General features: G+C 43.1%; 1 protein-coding gene across 2 annotated transcripts in view; it reads left to right on the forward strand.

Moving 5' to 3' along the window:
* Positions 1-773: 773 nt before the first annotated feature.
* Positions 774-15,911, forward strand: part of Hyccin (PI4KA lipid kinase complex subunit hyccin) — a 32,028-nt gene continuing 16,890 nt past the window's right edge. Inside the window, exons 1-7 of one of the 2 annotated variants that reach the window (XM_077658851.1) lie at positions 774-1,014; positions 4,241-4,323; positions 5,340-5,447; positions 7,055-7,192; positions 10,804-10,848; positions 11,454-11,534; positions 15,133-15,251. In XM_077658851.1, coding sequence (XP_077514977.1) covers positions 4,282-4,323; positions 5,340-5,447; positions 7,055-7,192; positions 10,804-10,848; positions 11,454-11,534; positions 15,133-15,251 — 533 coding nt within the window. In that variant the 5' untranslated portion in view covers positions 774-1,014; positions 4,241-4,281. Of the gene's footprint in view, positions 1,015-1,034; positions 1,142-4,240; positions 4,324-5,339; positions 5,448-7,054; positions 7,193-10,803; positions 10,849-11,453; positions 11,535-15,132; positions 15,252-15,911 lie in introns of those variants that run through there. The other variant, XM_077658852.1, reaches the window with a different exon arrangement.

Genomic DNA, 15,911 nt, shown 5'->3' on the forward strand with positions numbered 1-15,911 from the left:
TTTTTCATTACCCTGACGTATAACGCTTTGTTTTTCCGTCCTCGTGTCCTGCATACTTTTCCTTGATCTTTTCCGCGATTTTGAGTCAACGCTCTTTCTGTATAGTATTTAAGTACCTTAGCTGCCCACCTGCTATCGTCCAATTTCGTCAGGCTCTCTAAGCTTCCCGTACATTGGAACGATGCCCAGCCCATATCTCCCTGTACTGCCTCGTTTGTGGTTTTGCCGTGGGCACCTAGTGCTAATCTTCCAACAGCTGTCTGATTTACTTCTAATCTCGACTGAAGTTCTGCAATTAAGCACAGATCCACATTCCCGAAAGTAAGCCCCGGAACCATTAAACCTTTCCAAATACCGCTCAGTACTTCATATTTGTTGCACTCCCATAATTCCCTATGTTTACTTATCTCGGCACTTCTTCGCCCTATTACCCTAAGAGGCTGTTCGTGCTTTTCCATGTATATCTGCCCTTCGTTTACCCATATCCCAAGATATTTGTATTCGGCCACTCTTGGTATTTCATGACCTTGTATCCCTTCTACAAGCGCCGCCGTGTTTCCTGTCTCGAGGACTGCAGCCGTCAGACAGATATCTGAGATTCTGTCCTCGTTTAACCTGCAGTGCAAGTGGCGCGGGAAAACCAAGACTGCTTTGTCTATGGCGAGTAGGTAAAAAGCAAGAAACGAAACCGAAACTGCACTAACTACTTGCGCCCTCCTCAGTTGAAAGTCGGTCGATTACTACCAAAGCGAAATCCAGGTGGAGCCAGGGGCCAGCGACGCGCCAATGGCCTGCCCACCCCGTTGGCGACACTCTCTCGCTTTGCGCTCGGGATCGTTGCTTACGCGCTCACGGACTGTGTAGTCTTATCGTGACCGAGACCGAAATCTGTGGGGGCGATATCTCGATGCTTGCGCAGCGTACTAAAGCAACCTGATATCAAGCAACACTCTGCCCAGACAAAGTCCATCGCAATACTAGGCCTTCCAGCGACGCTGGCCCCTGCATCCACGGGTGAGTGGAAATGAAACTAATCCTGAACAGCACATTCATCTGACTAGATAAGCGCGGCGAAGTTTTGGAGATCTCTGTGACTGAGGCTGGTGCGATCGACGTTCTACTGATCGGGGCAGTGGCCGAGGTATTGGTTTTCCGTTTTCCGGAGTGGTGTAGTGGTTTACTCATTCAGCGCTGCCGCCTAGCATCGCGTGATCCGTTACTGGAGGCACCTGTCATATCGCACTCCGCTGCACCGAGAGGCGATGTCAGGATTTTAACGTAGTACAACTGTTCGAGCTTCCGGACGCACTTTTTGTATTTACGTGAGGGCAGTAACATCGTTTGTGGCCTTTAACGTACCACCTGTTGGTGACCTAGTGGCAAGAAGTTTCACCTGGTCACTGGATCTCTTGATGAGCTTTATTTCCTTGTCTGACCACCTGCTTTTCGTCGAAGCAGGGCTTATTTTTATCGGTACGAAAGCCGGAATCGGCTTGTGCTGATGGAGGGTGTTCAAGCATGAAAGAAATAGCTTAGAGCAGTGGTCGAGGAAAGGACATACCGCACACCTAAAAAAAAAAAAAATCATGAGTTGTGACCATCCTCGACTTTTGAGGGTGGGGCGTTCTGTCCTAAGGTCACGTGCATGCGGCGTTGCTTTACGCTAATTACATTTAAACGATCGATAATCTATAAGTGTGCTCGTCGCTGAATGACGCGCACGTTTTGGGTCTTCCAAAAGCGCCTCGCGCAGCCGTAAACGGAAGGCTGGTCTTGAAATTTGTACGCGCATCACGCTATTGCCGCCTTTTCTGTTTTTCTGCGTTTTTCATCTTTAAAGTTTGACATATTCCTGCCTTGTTAACTCGATCGCATAGTGGTCTTCAAGTCAGGCCCCACTGCATGCTGGATTGAACAGTCAGTGGGCGATCTGACGAAGAAAGGCGCATCGCAGAAAGTTGCGTCAGTCATTGTCCACTCTTACGCGCGCAAGCGTACACCAAGGACCATACGTTTTCGAAATAGCCATTTATCGGCTATGCACGAGGGAGGTAGCCATGCTAGAGGAAGGTAAACGTGCTGTTTTCCGCCCTGGCCAATCCAGAAAGGACGAAGTGGGATTTCTCGCTGCGTTGTAAACTTCAATAGCGGAATCCAGCACTGAGCGCCTATTGCTCAGCTGCAAGGGCAATCTGTCATTCTACCAGAGTTTTGGAGGCCTAGTACACATTAAAGAGAGACCCCAGGTGGTTTAAATTAATCTGGAGCTGTCCGCTACAAGGTCCCTCATACCCTAATTGTCCCTTTAGGACGTTAAATCCTACAATTTACTAAAGCATGCCTTTGCTTCTTTTTTTTTTTTTGTGGAGGTGGTCAAAAAGACAATTTCGAGCAGGCACTCCCTCCCAGCAAAGCTCCTGTATGCTCCTGGTTTGATCCACACAGCTGCATTCGTGTAATATTTTTTCCTAGTGTTTCCGAGTGCTGCCTTGCGGAAGGTGGGAAGATCGAGCTGGCAACCTGAATAAACGAGGAAGGGCCATCATTAATGTATTGGTACAGTGGCCATCATTTATGGCACACCCTTTCCCTTGTCTGCAATATTCCCTTGCTGTTTTCAGGCACAGGGCTTCTGAATGCACTTGCTGCTTACTGTTATATATCACTGAAAGCTGTTGTGAGCTAACAGTGAGGAAATAAACTTGACAAACGTGATCACTACTTGCTTATGTTGGAAGGGTTTCCCTGTGTTGCCCTGTGAAACATGCCCGCCTCACAATCCTGACGCAGTGCACTTACAGCAGGCTCATGTTGTTTTAGATTTCTGGGACCACTTATTCTTCCCTTAATATTTAGGCATTTATTTGAGCATTATACGGGGCAAAATTGCTATATAATCATCATATAATTGTTGTTAGGAGGCATGTTATTAGGTTACTTACACTGCACTTTCATCTTAGCCAAAATTTCTGACGTAGGCCCAATTGTGGTTTGTTTATGGAATGTCAGCAAGCGTGTTGCGATTATCCGTGCATAATCAATTGGCAGCTTACAACCGGTCCTGTGATCAAGAAAGAGAAAAGCTACTTTGATTGCCTTTTTTTGCCGCAATACATAAACTGCCTACGTTTTATTCAAAGGACATTTGTTCAATCCCTGTGTTCATCTTCCTTATTGTTTGGAAAGAAGTTTCCTATTTGCTTTTGTAGAAGTATTTGCAAGGAAACAATAGGTGTGGACCACTGAAAAGTATAATTTGAAATTGAGACAGTCAGATTGCATAGAAACTAAAAGGACAACAGAAGTGTTGAGATTGGTCTCAATTGAAAGTGTTAAATATCGTACTGCCATCTGTACTTATGGTTGTTATTGCAAGGCAGGTGGTACGCACAGTGAAAGCAGAAAAAAACTGTTGTTTTCGGATTTCATATTTTATGTGAATAGCTGAGCAGCGGATATGCATTCTTGCTGTTCAGTATCTGACTGTGTTCTGGCCCTTGATCTCTCAACTTGTGCATTGTACATGTGGAAGCATTTTGATTTCAAAGCTTTGGCTCTTTTGATCTGCTATGTTTAGATTTTAGTCTCGTACAATCACCTTGCCCACATAACCAAAAAAAATGTAAATGGACCTTGACCATTAAAATGCCTAGCATTGCTGCAAAGCAATACCTAGAATATTTTTTTCCCCCACACTATGCCAGCTCTGATCTTTCTGTTGCCACCTGTTTTAAGGAAACACCTTTTTAAGTGATGACATAACAAACTCATGGCTGCTTTCACTTCTTTAGGTTAAAAATATATGCTATATGAAGCCAGTTGACCAGCCATTGCACGTGGACAAGAAAGGTTAGCGACAAGCTATTGCTAGAATGATTGCAGTACATAGTACAGCCACACATCTCTTATGTGAATCTCTTCTGAAGACTGCCAGGAAGCTAAATATCATATCTACATAGCCTAGCAACGGCTTGGTATCATGTGAGTAAGGTGACAAAGAGAAACTTCTCAGGAGAAATTTCTCTTCTTGTTGCAAGTAAAGCTAATTTTTTTTTTCTGATGCCATATTTATGGTCCTTTTTGCACTATAAATTATTTGCAATATTTTTGGCTCCTTGAGCAACAAGGTAGAATTTTAGACACCAAAAGGTTAATAGCTTGCTGAGCCTATTCAACTTTTGGAGAAAGATTATACAGTCACACTTATTTTTATGTCTCTGTTGTTTTCATTTCCCTGCAGGAAGATTCTAGCAGCCACCAGCCCAAGAGGATGTGTACCTCATGGCGGACTCCATTGTGCGAGATTTCCTTCTTGATTGTAAGGTGTGTATCTACTGAATCAACTGCATTAGATTTTCTGAGTCCATATCTCCACTACGGGGCATGTAGCGAAGGCCTTAGCATGGGAACTAAAATATATTATCATCAGGTAGCAGGAATCAGAATTGCAATCTATTTAAATAATGTGTTCATTGTATTTATTACAAGGTAGCATTATACTGGAGTAGGTCCTAAACTCGTGGAATAAAGTGGGACCTCCTATAAAAACTGGAACGGAGATTAACAGAAGTTGCTAACTTGATAAATTCAGTACAAAAAATTGATAATAATGGTCTGAAAATGCACAAGTGTTTGCAGGTGCTGAGGATTAGTTATGTCTGAGATTCAATGCAAATGCATATGCATTCTAAAAACAGAGTTTCCACAAATTTAAAATGGAACACAAATCACAGTAGTACACTGATAAGACAGCCCAGCAGTGCAGTGAAATGCAAGTTTGCATTTTCTGCTGGTGGTACTGATGAACTAACTGCATTCACACATACCCCTGCTGAACCGCTGGTGATAGCACCATAGGTGATCATGAAATGTCTAAGAGTGAGTGCACTCCTTTAGTCGCAAGAAGCGCAGCATGATCTGGTGGCTCTGGCTGGCATGGAGTGCATGAAACCGCAGCAGCTGGAAATAAAGACTCCCCATGCAGGAGAAAAAGAGAAAACAGTGCAACTTTGACTTTCAGCACAGAGGTTATGTCTTCCCAAGACCTGTGGGGCCTGGCTGAAGTGATGGGGAGAAGTTATGCTTCTAAGCTAGAGCAGACAGTAAGCAAAGAGTAGATTTTAACTTCTTGAAACAGTTGTAACTTAGTGTAAACATGATTTCGGAGCACTCTGATATTAAAAGGGAGCAATATTGGATTTTTGAGTCCAACAAAACCTGCTTTTTAAGTATGCTAGGTTTAGGCTTGCAGAAAACATGGTGTAAACCCTGGTTGTGGAATGAGAATGGGCGACTTGCTTTTGGGAACAACTTGGGGCTTCTTTTTCCCAACCTTGCAGGCAGTGACAGACGCCGAAGTCCACTCCTTTGCTAACACAATACGCGACAACAATGAGCTGATTGAGGCTGTTATCCTGGTGCTAGAAGAGAAGGAATTCCACCGGGATGTAAGTATTGTGCCTTTCCCACTGACCCAAATACAGTGGCTACCATTACCTTATGGATACCTAGAAAGCTCTCTAGCTCTGGACCTCGTTTATTCTGTCTTCCCATCTGTAATGCTCACGCCCTTGTCATCAGCTCTACTCGTAATTCTCACAGCGAGGAATACCCCACAGTTCTTCTGTTTTCAATGTTTAGCCTGTTCGAAGTAATGATTCTAAAAAAGTAAAAGCAAGGAAATGTAAACACCATCCCACTTCATCAGTGAATAGCGTTAATGTGCACCTCTGCTTTTTCTTGTTGCAAAAGTTTGTTTCCAACATTTTGTGCATGTCTGCTAGTGCTGAGCTGTATTCAGTAGACTTCTTTCATTTCATTTGCACCAACCTCATGAGTGTAGTATATAAATTGTTCTTAAAAATTACTGTGTAATAATTTATGGAAGGAGCTGCACACATGCATTTATAAGAACCAATATTTCTCTAGTTCAATAGACGCTCCAAAAGGTTTTCTTAAGGCTGCTTTAATTTTGTCAGCCATCTTTGCATTCTTCGCAAGGCATCCCCAGAACCTCAGTTGCTTCAGAGCTTTAAACTCCACATACCAGCTTACCAATGACCGGCTGTGGTGGCTCAGTGGCTAAAGAATTCTGCTATTCAGCCCAAGGTCACGGGATCAAATCCTGGCCACAGCGGCTGCATTTTGAAGGAGGCAAAATGCAGAAACACTCATGTGCTATGCGATGTCACTGCACGCTAAAAAACACCTGGTGACTGAAAATAATCCAGAGCCCTTTACTATGGCATATTTCTTATCCCTCATGTGGTTTAGCGACATTAACCTATAAATGCCTAGCGTCCTACATGAAGTACACTGCCTTTGTTGTGCAGTAACTCTAAAAGTTTATTATATCAAAGCTTGTGCCCGCTAGCATAGGTTCAAGAGTGTCTACACTTTTCCTGTGCAAGCGCTGCATTGTATGCGTTTAGAGGAAAAGCCGCCATTCTTCCCTGGAAGCAGTGAGCAGATTTGATGGCATCGACTACATTGTGATTCTGCAAGAGAAGTGAAGAACATTTGTGCATTGTCATGAAGAACCGCCATTTATGTTGGGAAATGTCAAATGTCAGAGTCGATGCCAAATGTTTCAAGCTTCACTTTAGCTTTACCATTGTATGATGGCATAAAAGTCGGTACCGAGAAAAATGTTTTCATCAGTGAAAGGACGATTCTGCATTTTTAGGTAAAACAAACATTTCATATAAAAAAACATTAGTTTTTTAATTTCTATAAGTTTAGGTAGGCATGAGTTCAAACCTCACACGCCACTCGAAGCACTGTGTGCCATATGCCTGTGATACACTGGCACATTTACTTAAAGTTGTTGTCCTTCGGCTTTTATAAATTATTGTAGCTTCAAACAGGGTGGTTGTGGGGAGCTTTCTGATGGGCCCAGTGAGTTGAGACATTTCAGAGGCTCTTTGACATTCACAATGTTGAGTAATGATGAGTGATAAAATATTTCTTCGCGGTCTGTTTTTACTTGGAGCTCCTGTAAGTCGCACTGGTTTGACATTTCTGATCCCTGCGTGGGCTTTTCTCTGTGCTGCAGTTTCTGGAGCCCCTGTGTGAGCAGCTGTTCATCTTCTTCAAAGCTCAGGAAGAGGCGCTGCGGCAGTTTGCTCACTTCTTCCTGCCCTGCATAATTGGCAACTACCTCAGCAGTGTGCACAGGAGGGACCTACGTAAGGTGGGTACCTTTGCTGTACCTGAACGAACCATGTTGTGGAAGCCTAGGTGTCCTTGCAATGAATTTCTGCATGTACAGTGGTACCTTTCACTACAACACTGTCAGGATTTAATAAACATTTCTTTGTTCCCGCACCACTTCATTCAAACTTATGGTGTCAAGACTGCAAAGGACTCTGTGGCCACAGTTTGGAAGTGAGTAGTGGCGGTAGACTAGCCTCGGGGATCTAGTGCAGAAAACTGTCTTGATGTTGCCACAGTTTGCTTGTGGAAACAGCTGGTGGCAGCGATACCAATGTTCCGTTTGACCCTTTCTAGCTTGCAAAACCTTTGCTATCAGTGGAATTAGCTCCTTTGTCCATCCAACTTAAAGCCCCCTCTGAAGCACACCCCACATTCGCTTTGTTGCGCTGTTTCACAGTGCTAGTGCTACCAGCAAGTGCCCAAGGTCATGCAGCTGACTCGTCTCCGAGCCTGAAAAGTAACTATGAGTGCCATTAGAAGTGCCACTTGCTGGGCCGCAACATGCCATTCGATATCGGACATCTGGTGAAATTGGAGTTTGATATGCTGTGTGACTTGTCTATATTTTTACACAGGATTTTCAAAGGCACAATCTGTATATTCGATGTAGCCAATGTTTCAGAATATCTGGGTTCCATATGTCCGGACTTGACTGTATTAGTAATTACAGTGAAACGGCGTCAATTCGGAAATCTGGATGATTCGGACTGCTGACATGGCCCTGCCAATGCCTATGTAAGTCTATGGTGTTGGACGCTCGTTAATTCAGACACTGCTGGCTCCCACCAGTTAATTTATACGTGCTCTCAACCAGAGGCCGTGCCACTGTATGGACAAGAAAGCAAGCGATCGTGCTAATATCCCATGTCATGTCAAATATCACATCATCGAGGTGCTTGTGCACCGTTTGTCAGGCAACCGCAGCCATGACAATGTCCAGAGGGCTCCGGCGCCGAAAAATTGTGCGGACGCATGGTTTCTGTTTTTTTCTGAGTAGACCATGAGGATGATCGCTTAGCAGCGCATCAGCCAGCCAGCTGAGCACAGTTTTGGACGCTGATTGTGGTATCACTGGTTTTATCATTATCTGACGTGGCCCCACCACATCAGGCCCCTGGCCATTTTGGCATGAACACGTTTCCCTCAGTTCTGCCTGCACAATTCTTCAGTTCTTTATTGGGGCGAAAATGAGCGCTTGTCATACGCTGCTCTCAGTTTGTGCAGTGGCGTCTCTTCACTTGCGACGACACCACTTGTGAGGAGGCTCCACTGCTCCTGTGTTGCGCTGTGAAAAAGGCAGGGGAGGCCTTTGCCTTTACCATTCTGGAGCAGTCCTGCATTAGCAATCCCGAGCATGCAGGCGGCATGCATGTGATGAGATTCTGAAAAATCGTCATTGCCACGCAGTTTCCGTCTTGAAAGCAGAGGAATGCCACCTTGATTTTCACCAAATAAATTCACTAGGATGCAAACCGTTTCTGGCACTTTTGAAGGGGGGGGGGTCATTTAATAATTCGAACCTTCAGATAATTCGGACATCTTTCCCGGTCCCTAGAAGTCCGAATTAATGAGGTTTTACTGTACAGTGTAAATTTTTGTTGAATATAAACTGCATTGATTTTGAAGCCTGCTTTGCTCCCCATTTGCAGTGTGCTTAAGCTGCCATCCTTCTGTTGGTTGGTTAGTTTGTAAGTTTTATATGTTCTTGAATTCTAGCAGCATATGCCTGATAATGCCCTTCATTTACCCTCACCTTGCTTCAGTATAGTTTGTCGGTTTACTGGCATACAACATGACTAATGATGTTGGCTGCTTGGGCTAGTCCGTGCTTGATTGATATCGTGGGAGTACGAAAAGGGATATGAACAAAGGGACAGTGTCTGCTTTGTACGAGCACTGCAGAACCTTTTAAGCAATACGCAGGCAATTGTACTTCCCCTGGCAAAGAAGAGTGCGTGTCACTTGTCTGAAAACGTTACACCTCTTTGGCGATGAGGAAGTGACCATTTGCTGGGCTGGCACAAGCGATCGCCTCTTTGCACCTTTCTTGGTGGAAGGTTAACGGTGTTTCTTTGGCGTCTCCGGCAAGTTCATAGCTCATGCTGTGCTGTATGTCTGTGGCAGTGTCCCTTGTTTTAGCCGTCAGTGTGCATAGTAGCAGTGATGCTCCTCGTGGCGGCCCGTGTGAATGCAGTGTAGGGAGCTAGTTCCATCGGTCGGCGACATCATGCATGTCCCTCCTCAGTGGGTTCCCTCCACATGAATACTGCTTTGGTTTCAGGAAAGTACCGTAAAAACCGGACTATAGGTTGGACCGGAATATAGGTTGACCCCCTAACTAACCAATTCTAAAAATGAAAAAAGTCTTATTCAATGGAAAAAGTACCGAAAGATACTTGAAACAAATGCGACTCGACAGGTTGTACAATGGTGACAGTTTTATTTTCATTAAAATGCTGCTCGTGTGTACACCCGGCAAATTTTTTAACCATATCGCGCACCCATCAACCCGCGTGTTTGTTTCTGGCACACACAAGTACGGCGCCATAGAGCAAAGCCCTTCCTCTTCATGAATTGCCGCATGCTGGATGGCGAGCCTTTGATTTGCGCCCTCGTGAGTCTAGAGGCACACGCGATCTCTACCGCATTCACGTGAATGCATTCGGCAGACACAGGCAGCGATCTTGCACGCAGCGCAACCTTTCCTTCCAATTCTGGATACGCTGCAGTTCGCCCATGAAATAATGTTTTCTTTTGGTTGCTGCAAGTTGTAGTATGCAGCTTCTGCCTCTGCCAGTACTGAATGCTCTTTTCGGATACTCCAAATTCGCACTGTGCCGCCAGGTGGCTGTGAGCTTCCGCGTACTCAATCGCGTTTTTCTTGAAGGCGACGGTAAATTGCCGTCGGCTTCCGCTTTGCACCTACGGAAGTGCAAAATGGCGGCACTGCTGCTGATGGCGATGGTGATGGAGGCTGTTGACTTCAGCCACCCATTGTTGCAAGACTTCCGTAGTTTTTCCGCCAATGACCGGTATATAAGACGGCGGTCGACTTTTCACCATGGTTTTTTGAAAAAAAAGTTAGACCTATATTCCGGTTTTTACGGTAAGTGCCTATATGAGAATTAAAGGCAGTTCAAAAGTAAAGTGTCTTGAAGCTCTTTGTGCTGTCGGTGATTTTTGTAGTGAGGTCTCAGTTTCCGAGTGCACATCTCAAACTAAAAGATCGGCGTATTGATTGTCCGGGTCTAGTTTTCTTATTTTCTTTGCTTTTGCAATCCTACAGTGTGAAATGATTTGCATTTTTGCATGTCACTGTACTTTGCCATGGAGTGATTCCTAGCCTCTTACTTAGAGTGACTGTAAAATCTGTGCACAGGCAAGATATGCTCCTGCATAATAGTTTCAGGACAGTGTAATATCATAGTATGCTAGAAGGTGCCAACACCCTTGTGTCATTCAGCTTGCTAGCCATTAAGGCTTCATGTTGGCACTGTAGGGGCTTCATAGCACTAAATCAGTTTACTCTGGTTCCTTGATATGCTTTTGTGGGATTTCTCATTTTGGGTTTTTTTCTCTACTTTCTAGTCCCTGAACTGCCTCGAAATCCTCTTGCTGGGTGCTTATAACTTGGTAAGTGTTGCGCTTACATTTTAATTAAACTCAGGTTGACTGAGGAACATAATGTGTTCTTTGCTGCTGTGAAATAAATGCATTTATTGCTTCACTGAAAATAGGCATGACATCAGTGGCACTGTGGCTGTACTACAGTGTTTGATGTCTGGTATTGTAGTGGGTGCCTTACTTAATGCTTTGACGTGTGCATTGCACAGTTTTTTCTTTATATCTGCACAGTAGCGTTAAGGCCATGGAATATTTAAGATTAATTTGTGCAGTTCTATTAGTTACTTGGTTCAGTTTTCCAATGGCCACATATGGTATCAGATGGTGAGGAGTGTACTTTTGCTTCAAGAAAGTATATGTAAATTTTGGGGTGTGGTCGTTACGTGGGGTAATATGTGTTAGCAAAAGTTGATGTTTTGTCAACAAAGAGAGTCTGTTCGTTTGTTAAGTGTGCATCCATAATGTGAGTAAATGCAGTACCTGTGCTGTAGTATATTGTGTCACCAGTCGTGTATCTTGCGTCACTGCTTGTTGTGCACTTTGGGACTTGTGCAGGTGGTTCTTGTGAAATTTCATCACAGTAATCTTGTCACTGTATTTCTCATGGCTGACAGCAAATCCTCGACCATGAGGGCAAGCCAGCGACGACGATGTACCACATCCCAAGCATTAGCAAGCCATCAATATACCACGAGGTGTGTGTAAGTACGGTCTGTCGATTCTTTTCCGTCTCCCACCACTGCCTGTTGCTGCTGCTGCTGCTGCGGCCACTGCTGTGTCCTCCTCCTCCCCCACTCTGCACCTGCAAGGACCAGCGCATCGTTGCCGTGGCGCACGCTCTTCTGTGCACGCCGTCGCACACCCGTCCATCTCTGCCTGGCCTTCGTATGTGAGTTTGCCCCTGTTGAAAACTCGTGTGACGGCCCCAAGGCACCTGGTACTGCGTGGATTTTTTTTTCTTTCAAATTCAGCCATTCTTTGCTTAGTTTATTCTGTTTGCTCTGAAAGAAAAATGAAGCAGTTATAGCGTATGTGAAGACAAAGCAAAAAAAAAAAATATCGTCACTCAAGTCTCGAATGTCAAAAGCAAGCTGCTTGCACATAGTAGCATAGCACGATGTACACAGCAGCTGCCACTGTGTGGATGCCTGCTGCAGTAGTTTTGCTTTTTCTTATGAATTTTTTTTTTATCATTTAGACTGTGCAGTTGCTGTTTATTTGCTGAAATGCTTAGTGGCACGAAGAGAAGCATCTATTACAAACTTTCGGTACTCGGCTGCCTTTTGTAATGCACAAGAAAATGCCTTGTAGCAGTATGTTTGTAGCCACATAGTTTTCTGTAGTGAAATGTCAATAAAAACTTTATGCAAAGCATAATTCAAGGTACACTTTGTATATAATTTTTAATGTTTTATAGCAATGTTTAATGATTGCAGTTTAGTTTCTAGCCTTTTGCAACACTATATTTTTAGTCTTTGATAGTTTGACTTCCAGGTTGAACTAGTAGAGATATTTCGTGCAGGCTTCGTTTTTCTTTGAGGATTGCACCTTTGGTGTGTATGTCGTCTTCAAGCATTGAGGCATGTTGTTTATCTGCTTGCCTACATGCTGCAAGAAGATGAATCTGTGTGCTGTATAAATTGTTGTCTAGGTTTTAAAGCCAAACTCAGTTTTTATCACTATAGGTGTAAAGGGACTTTCTTCAAGGTTTATAGCATTGTTCATTTTTTTTTAATACTTGCAGGATTGTCTAATCTTAGAGGGGCATTGATCACAACCCTCAACCAATTATTGTTCTCACTAAAAATTGATGCTGTGGCTCTTTGTGGCTACGTTGATGCCTGCCTGGCAGCGAAAGACACATTTGTTGCCAAGAAAATTAGATTTAAAAATCTTCCCACCACTTGATTTAAACTCTTAATGTCCTTACAGAAAGGGCTGGATTGCTACCGTTTTGAAGGAAATGGCACTGTAGTGTAGTCTCTGCGATTCGCTGCCAAATTTCGCTGTCAACAGAAACATATGATTTATGAAATTGACTGGTGATGGCGACACATGTATTTCATTTTTTAGTCTGTAGCTTATAAAAACTTTGTTTTACTGTTAGAGTGGTCTCTTTGTGATTACAGCGCGGTACACAGTCGATGCAGGCAAACTTCTATTTTTCCTCAGTGTCCCTTAATCATAGTTTCGGGACTCTCAAGGTATGCAAGTTGGCTGCATGTCTCCTTGGAAATCCTTTGAAAGGCCCAGTATTGTAATCCAATTTTGAATGTCCCTGAAGTGTATTTGACTTAACTGTTTAAATGTAATATACACTGTGCCGAAAGCATGTGAAAAAGTGAGTGTCGAAAGTGCGCTATTTTTTATTATTTAACATGTGAAAAGCATTTTGATCCTTTGTTCATCATTTTCTGGTCTCCGTATGTTTCACATTATGCACCCATTCCACTGTGGTACATCAGATATTATTGTTGTGTCGATAAGTTGTCTCACTCATTGTGGCACCACCATGTATTCCAAATTTGTGTGCCTTCAGGCATGTATGTCGCACACATGTTTTCTGAATGTGTGTTGTTGAACGTCTAACTCTGACGTTGACACATGCGTTATCATATACACTTGACTCAGGGCCTTGCTCATGTATGGGCCAATCCTCCAACTCGGCAGCCAATAATTTGGGCAAAAAAGAAGTCTACAGATAGCAGCTGCGTTTCACAAGTGTGTGAAAAGCCTTGCATGGCACGTTCCAAAAGAATTCTACAGATGCCAGGTGACGATGGCAGCCGGCTGCTACCATTATTATCACTTTACAGTATTCACCGCTGTGCAGCTATTTTCCATTATTGTTATAAGTCTTCAAGTTACAAGAATTTCTAATGGAATGGATAAAACCAAAGATGACTTTATTTTGAGGCCCAAGTGGTGGCAATAGCGATAGTGATAAACAACCTCAAAGGTATCTGCAACTAGGTGCTAGGTATAATGTCAGCCTGTAGCTATAAGTAGTTTCCCCAGAATATAGTTGGGAACGGGAGATAAAAAAAATGCTACTTTCGTTAATGGTCTGCACCTCACCAAATTTCCCCACGAAAAAATGCAGCCCTTAGTCAAGAGTATATGGTGTGTCTGATATAACAGTCGTTTTTTTGTACTTATTGAAGTAGGTGCATGTTTGGGACCACGAGGACATTAAGTATGCAATAAAAAACTGCTCCTGTGTATCATGTTTACTGGATAAAAACTGCAACCATTCTGATCATTGTGCGCTCTAACCACTGAAGAAGATAAACTGTGCGATAATGTCATTAGTTTATAAATTTCAGCAGAAGGCTGGTCGGTCATGTAAAAGACTGTAAACTTAGCACCTTGATTGCTGTCTTTCCTCTACTCAAAGCTGGAAAAAGTCACTTGTCTTGTTTATTGTTTCAAAACGTAATCATCGCTGTACAGAGAACAGGACTGGGTTTCGCATGGTGTTGCAGTTTTAGCATTTAGAAAATACAAGCATACTGCACATTTTGGAGCATCTTTTTCTCTTGGTGGCTATTAAATCTAGCAGTTTTTCATGCTGTCGTGTTGCTTGTAATGTCGCTAAGGTTCATGCACTCTGTAGCAGTGATGGGGTGCATTTCATTGTCTTCTGGTAAGAAAAAAAATTACAAGTCCTTGTTGGAACATAAGCCGAAGAACTTTCAATGTTCTCTGTTTTTAATTTTTCTAGAAAATGGGGTTCTAACTGTGAAACCGTTAAAGGCAACATTCTTTATGTCTCAAGGAAAAAGCAAACTACACCAACTTACCGCAATGGATTCGTGCGCAATGAATGGAAAGGAACTGAAGTGAACTTCACAGGAAATTGGTTAAATTCTGATACGATGAAGGTCGTTTTAAAGGTGGTTTCAAGCTGTGGCATCGAAGAAGAAGCTTGAAGAATAATTTAGCTGTAGGAGCTTAAGTAGGGGTGCAGGAATGACATCAGATATGCAGTGACGACTAAGTTTCTTTGCAAATGATAAAGTTTGCTTTAGTACCTACTGCAGAATTGTTTTTGCGTGATGTTAGGTTGTGCTAACGTATTCACTGCCAACACTTTCTTGGACAGTGCTCTTGCAGTTGCTGAGTGACAGCAGTGCATTTTCAGTTTGCTTTTTTTTAAAGCATGATTGTGCATCACAAATGGAAAGTCTAACACTGTGTTGTGAAACAGAGCTTTGAGGGTGCTTTCCTTGATCGTCAGGAATGTGGGATTTAAATGTGCACTGTTATGAGGCTTGTGTTGCTCTTGTGCAGCCCATATCGCTACCACAGCCCCAGTTGACTGAGAACATGCTGTCGAAGCTGGAGCATGGAGACAGCAAAGTTGTGCAGGGCCCTTACCCTGCTGTCGATGCACTGAGCGCAAGCAATAGGTAAGAGGTTGTTCACTTGCATAAGGACTTCACTGAGTGCTCTCATTCATCACAGAGCTGACCATTGGGAAGAAATAGAGTTGATTGCCCCTTTTTTGTGACATCTCTCCCTGTTTATTTCTAAGGTCACACTGATAGTTCATCCTTAGCCTGATAAGAAATGCTGGCACAGATTTAAATATTTGTAGGTTTTATTATGTCATAAAAATGTTGCAGTGGCTGTTAAGTTTTTGTACTCTTTCTTTACATTGGATCAAATGAGAACTAAGCTTTCACTCTTAATAATGTTCTTGCAATTTATGCTGAGTAATATATATATGGTATGCTCTCATGTTAAGGAAGACCCTTCAGTATTTTTGTTTTATTCATTGTAGTGTGTCATTCTCTGATATTTTTTATTTTTATTTTGCCTGGAGCTGGGATGCGGGAGGCAAAATGTATTGCAGTAGTAAATGTTTTTGTGTTAGCTGCAAATTTGTTTGACGTAGAGCTTTTGCTTTTTTTTTCTGACGTTTTCACAACTCCAGTATAATTAGGGCTCTTTCAGTGGAAGGAAGTCCTGAAACACGTTGCAAAAATTGTAGGTAAAATCTGGGCATACTAAGTAATGATTTTTTTTTATGGGCCTTGTGCCTGTTTGTAATATTAGATCTGCTGCAG

Source organism: Amblyomma americanum, chromosome 3 (genome assembly GCF_052857255.1).
Source record: "Amblyomma americanum isolate KBUSLIRL-KWMA chromosome 3, ASM5285725v1, whole genome shotgun sequence".
Taxonomy (NCBI): Eukaryota; Metazoa; Arthropoda; class Arachnida; order Ixodida; family Ixodidae; genus Amblyomma; species Amblyomma americanum.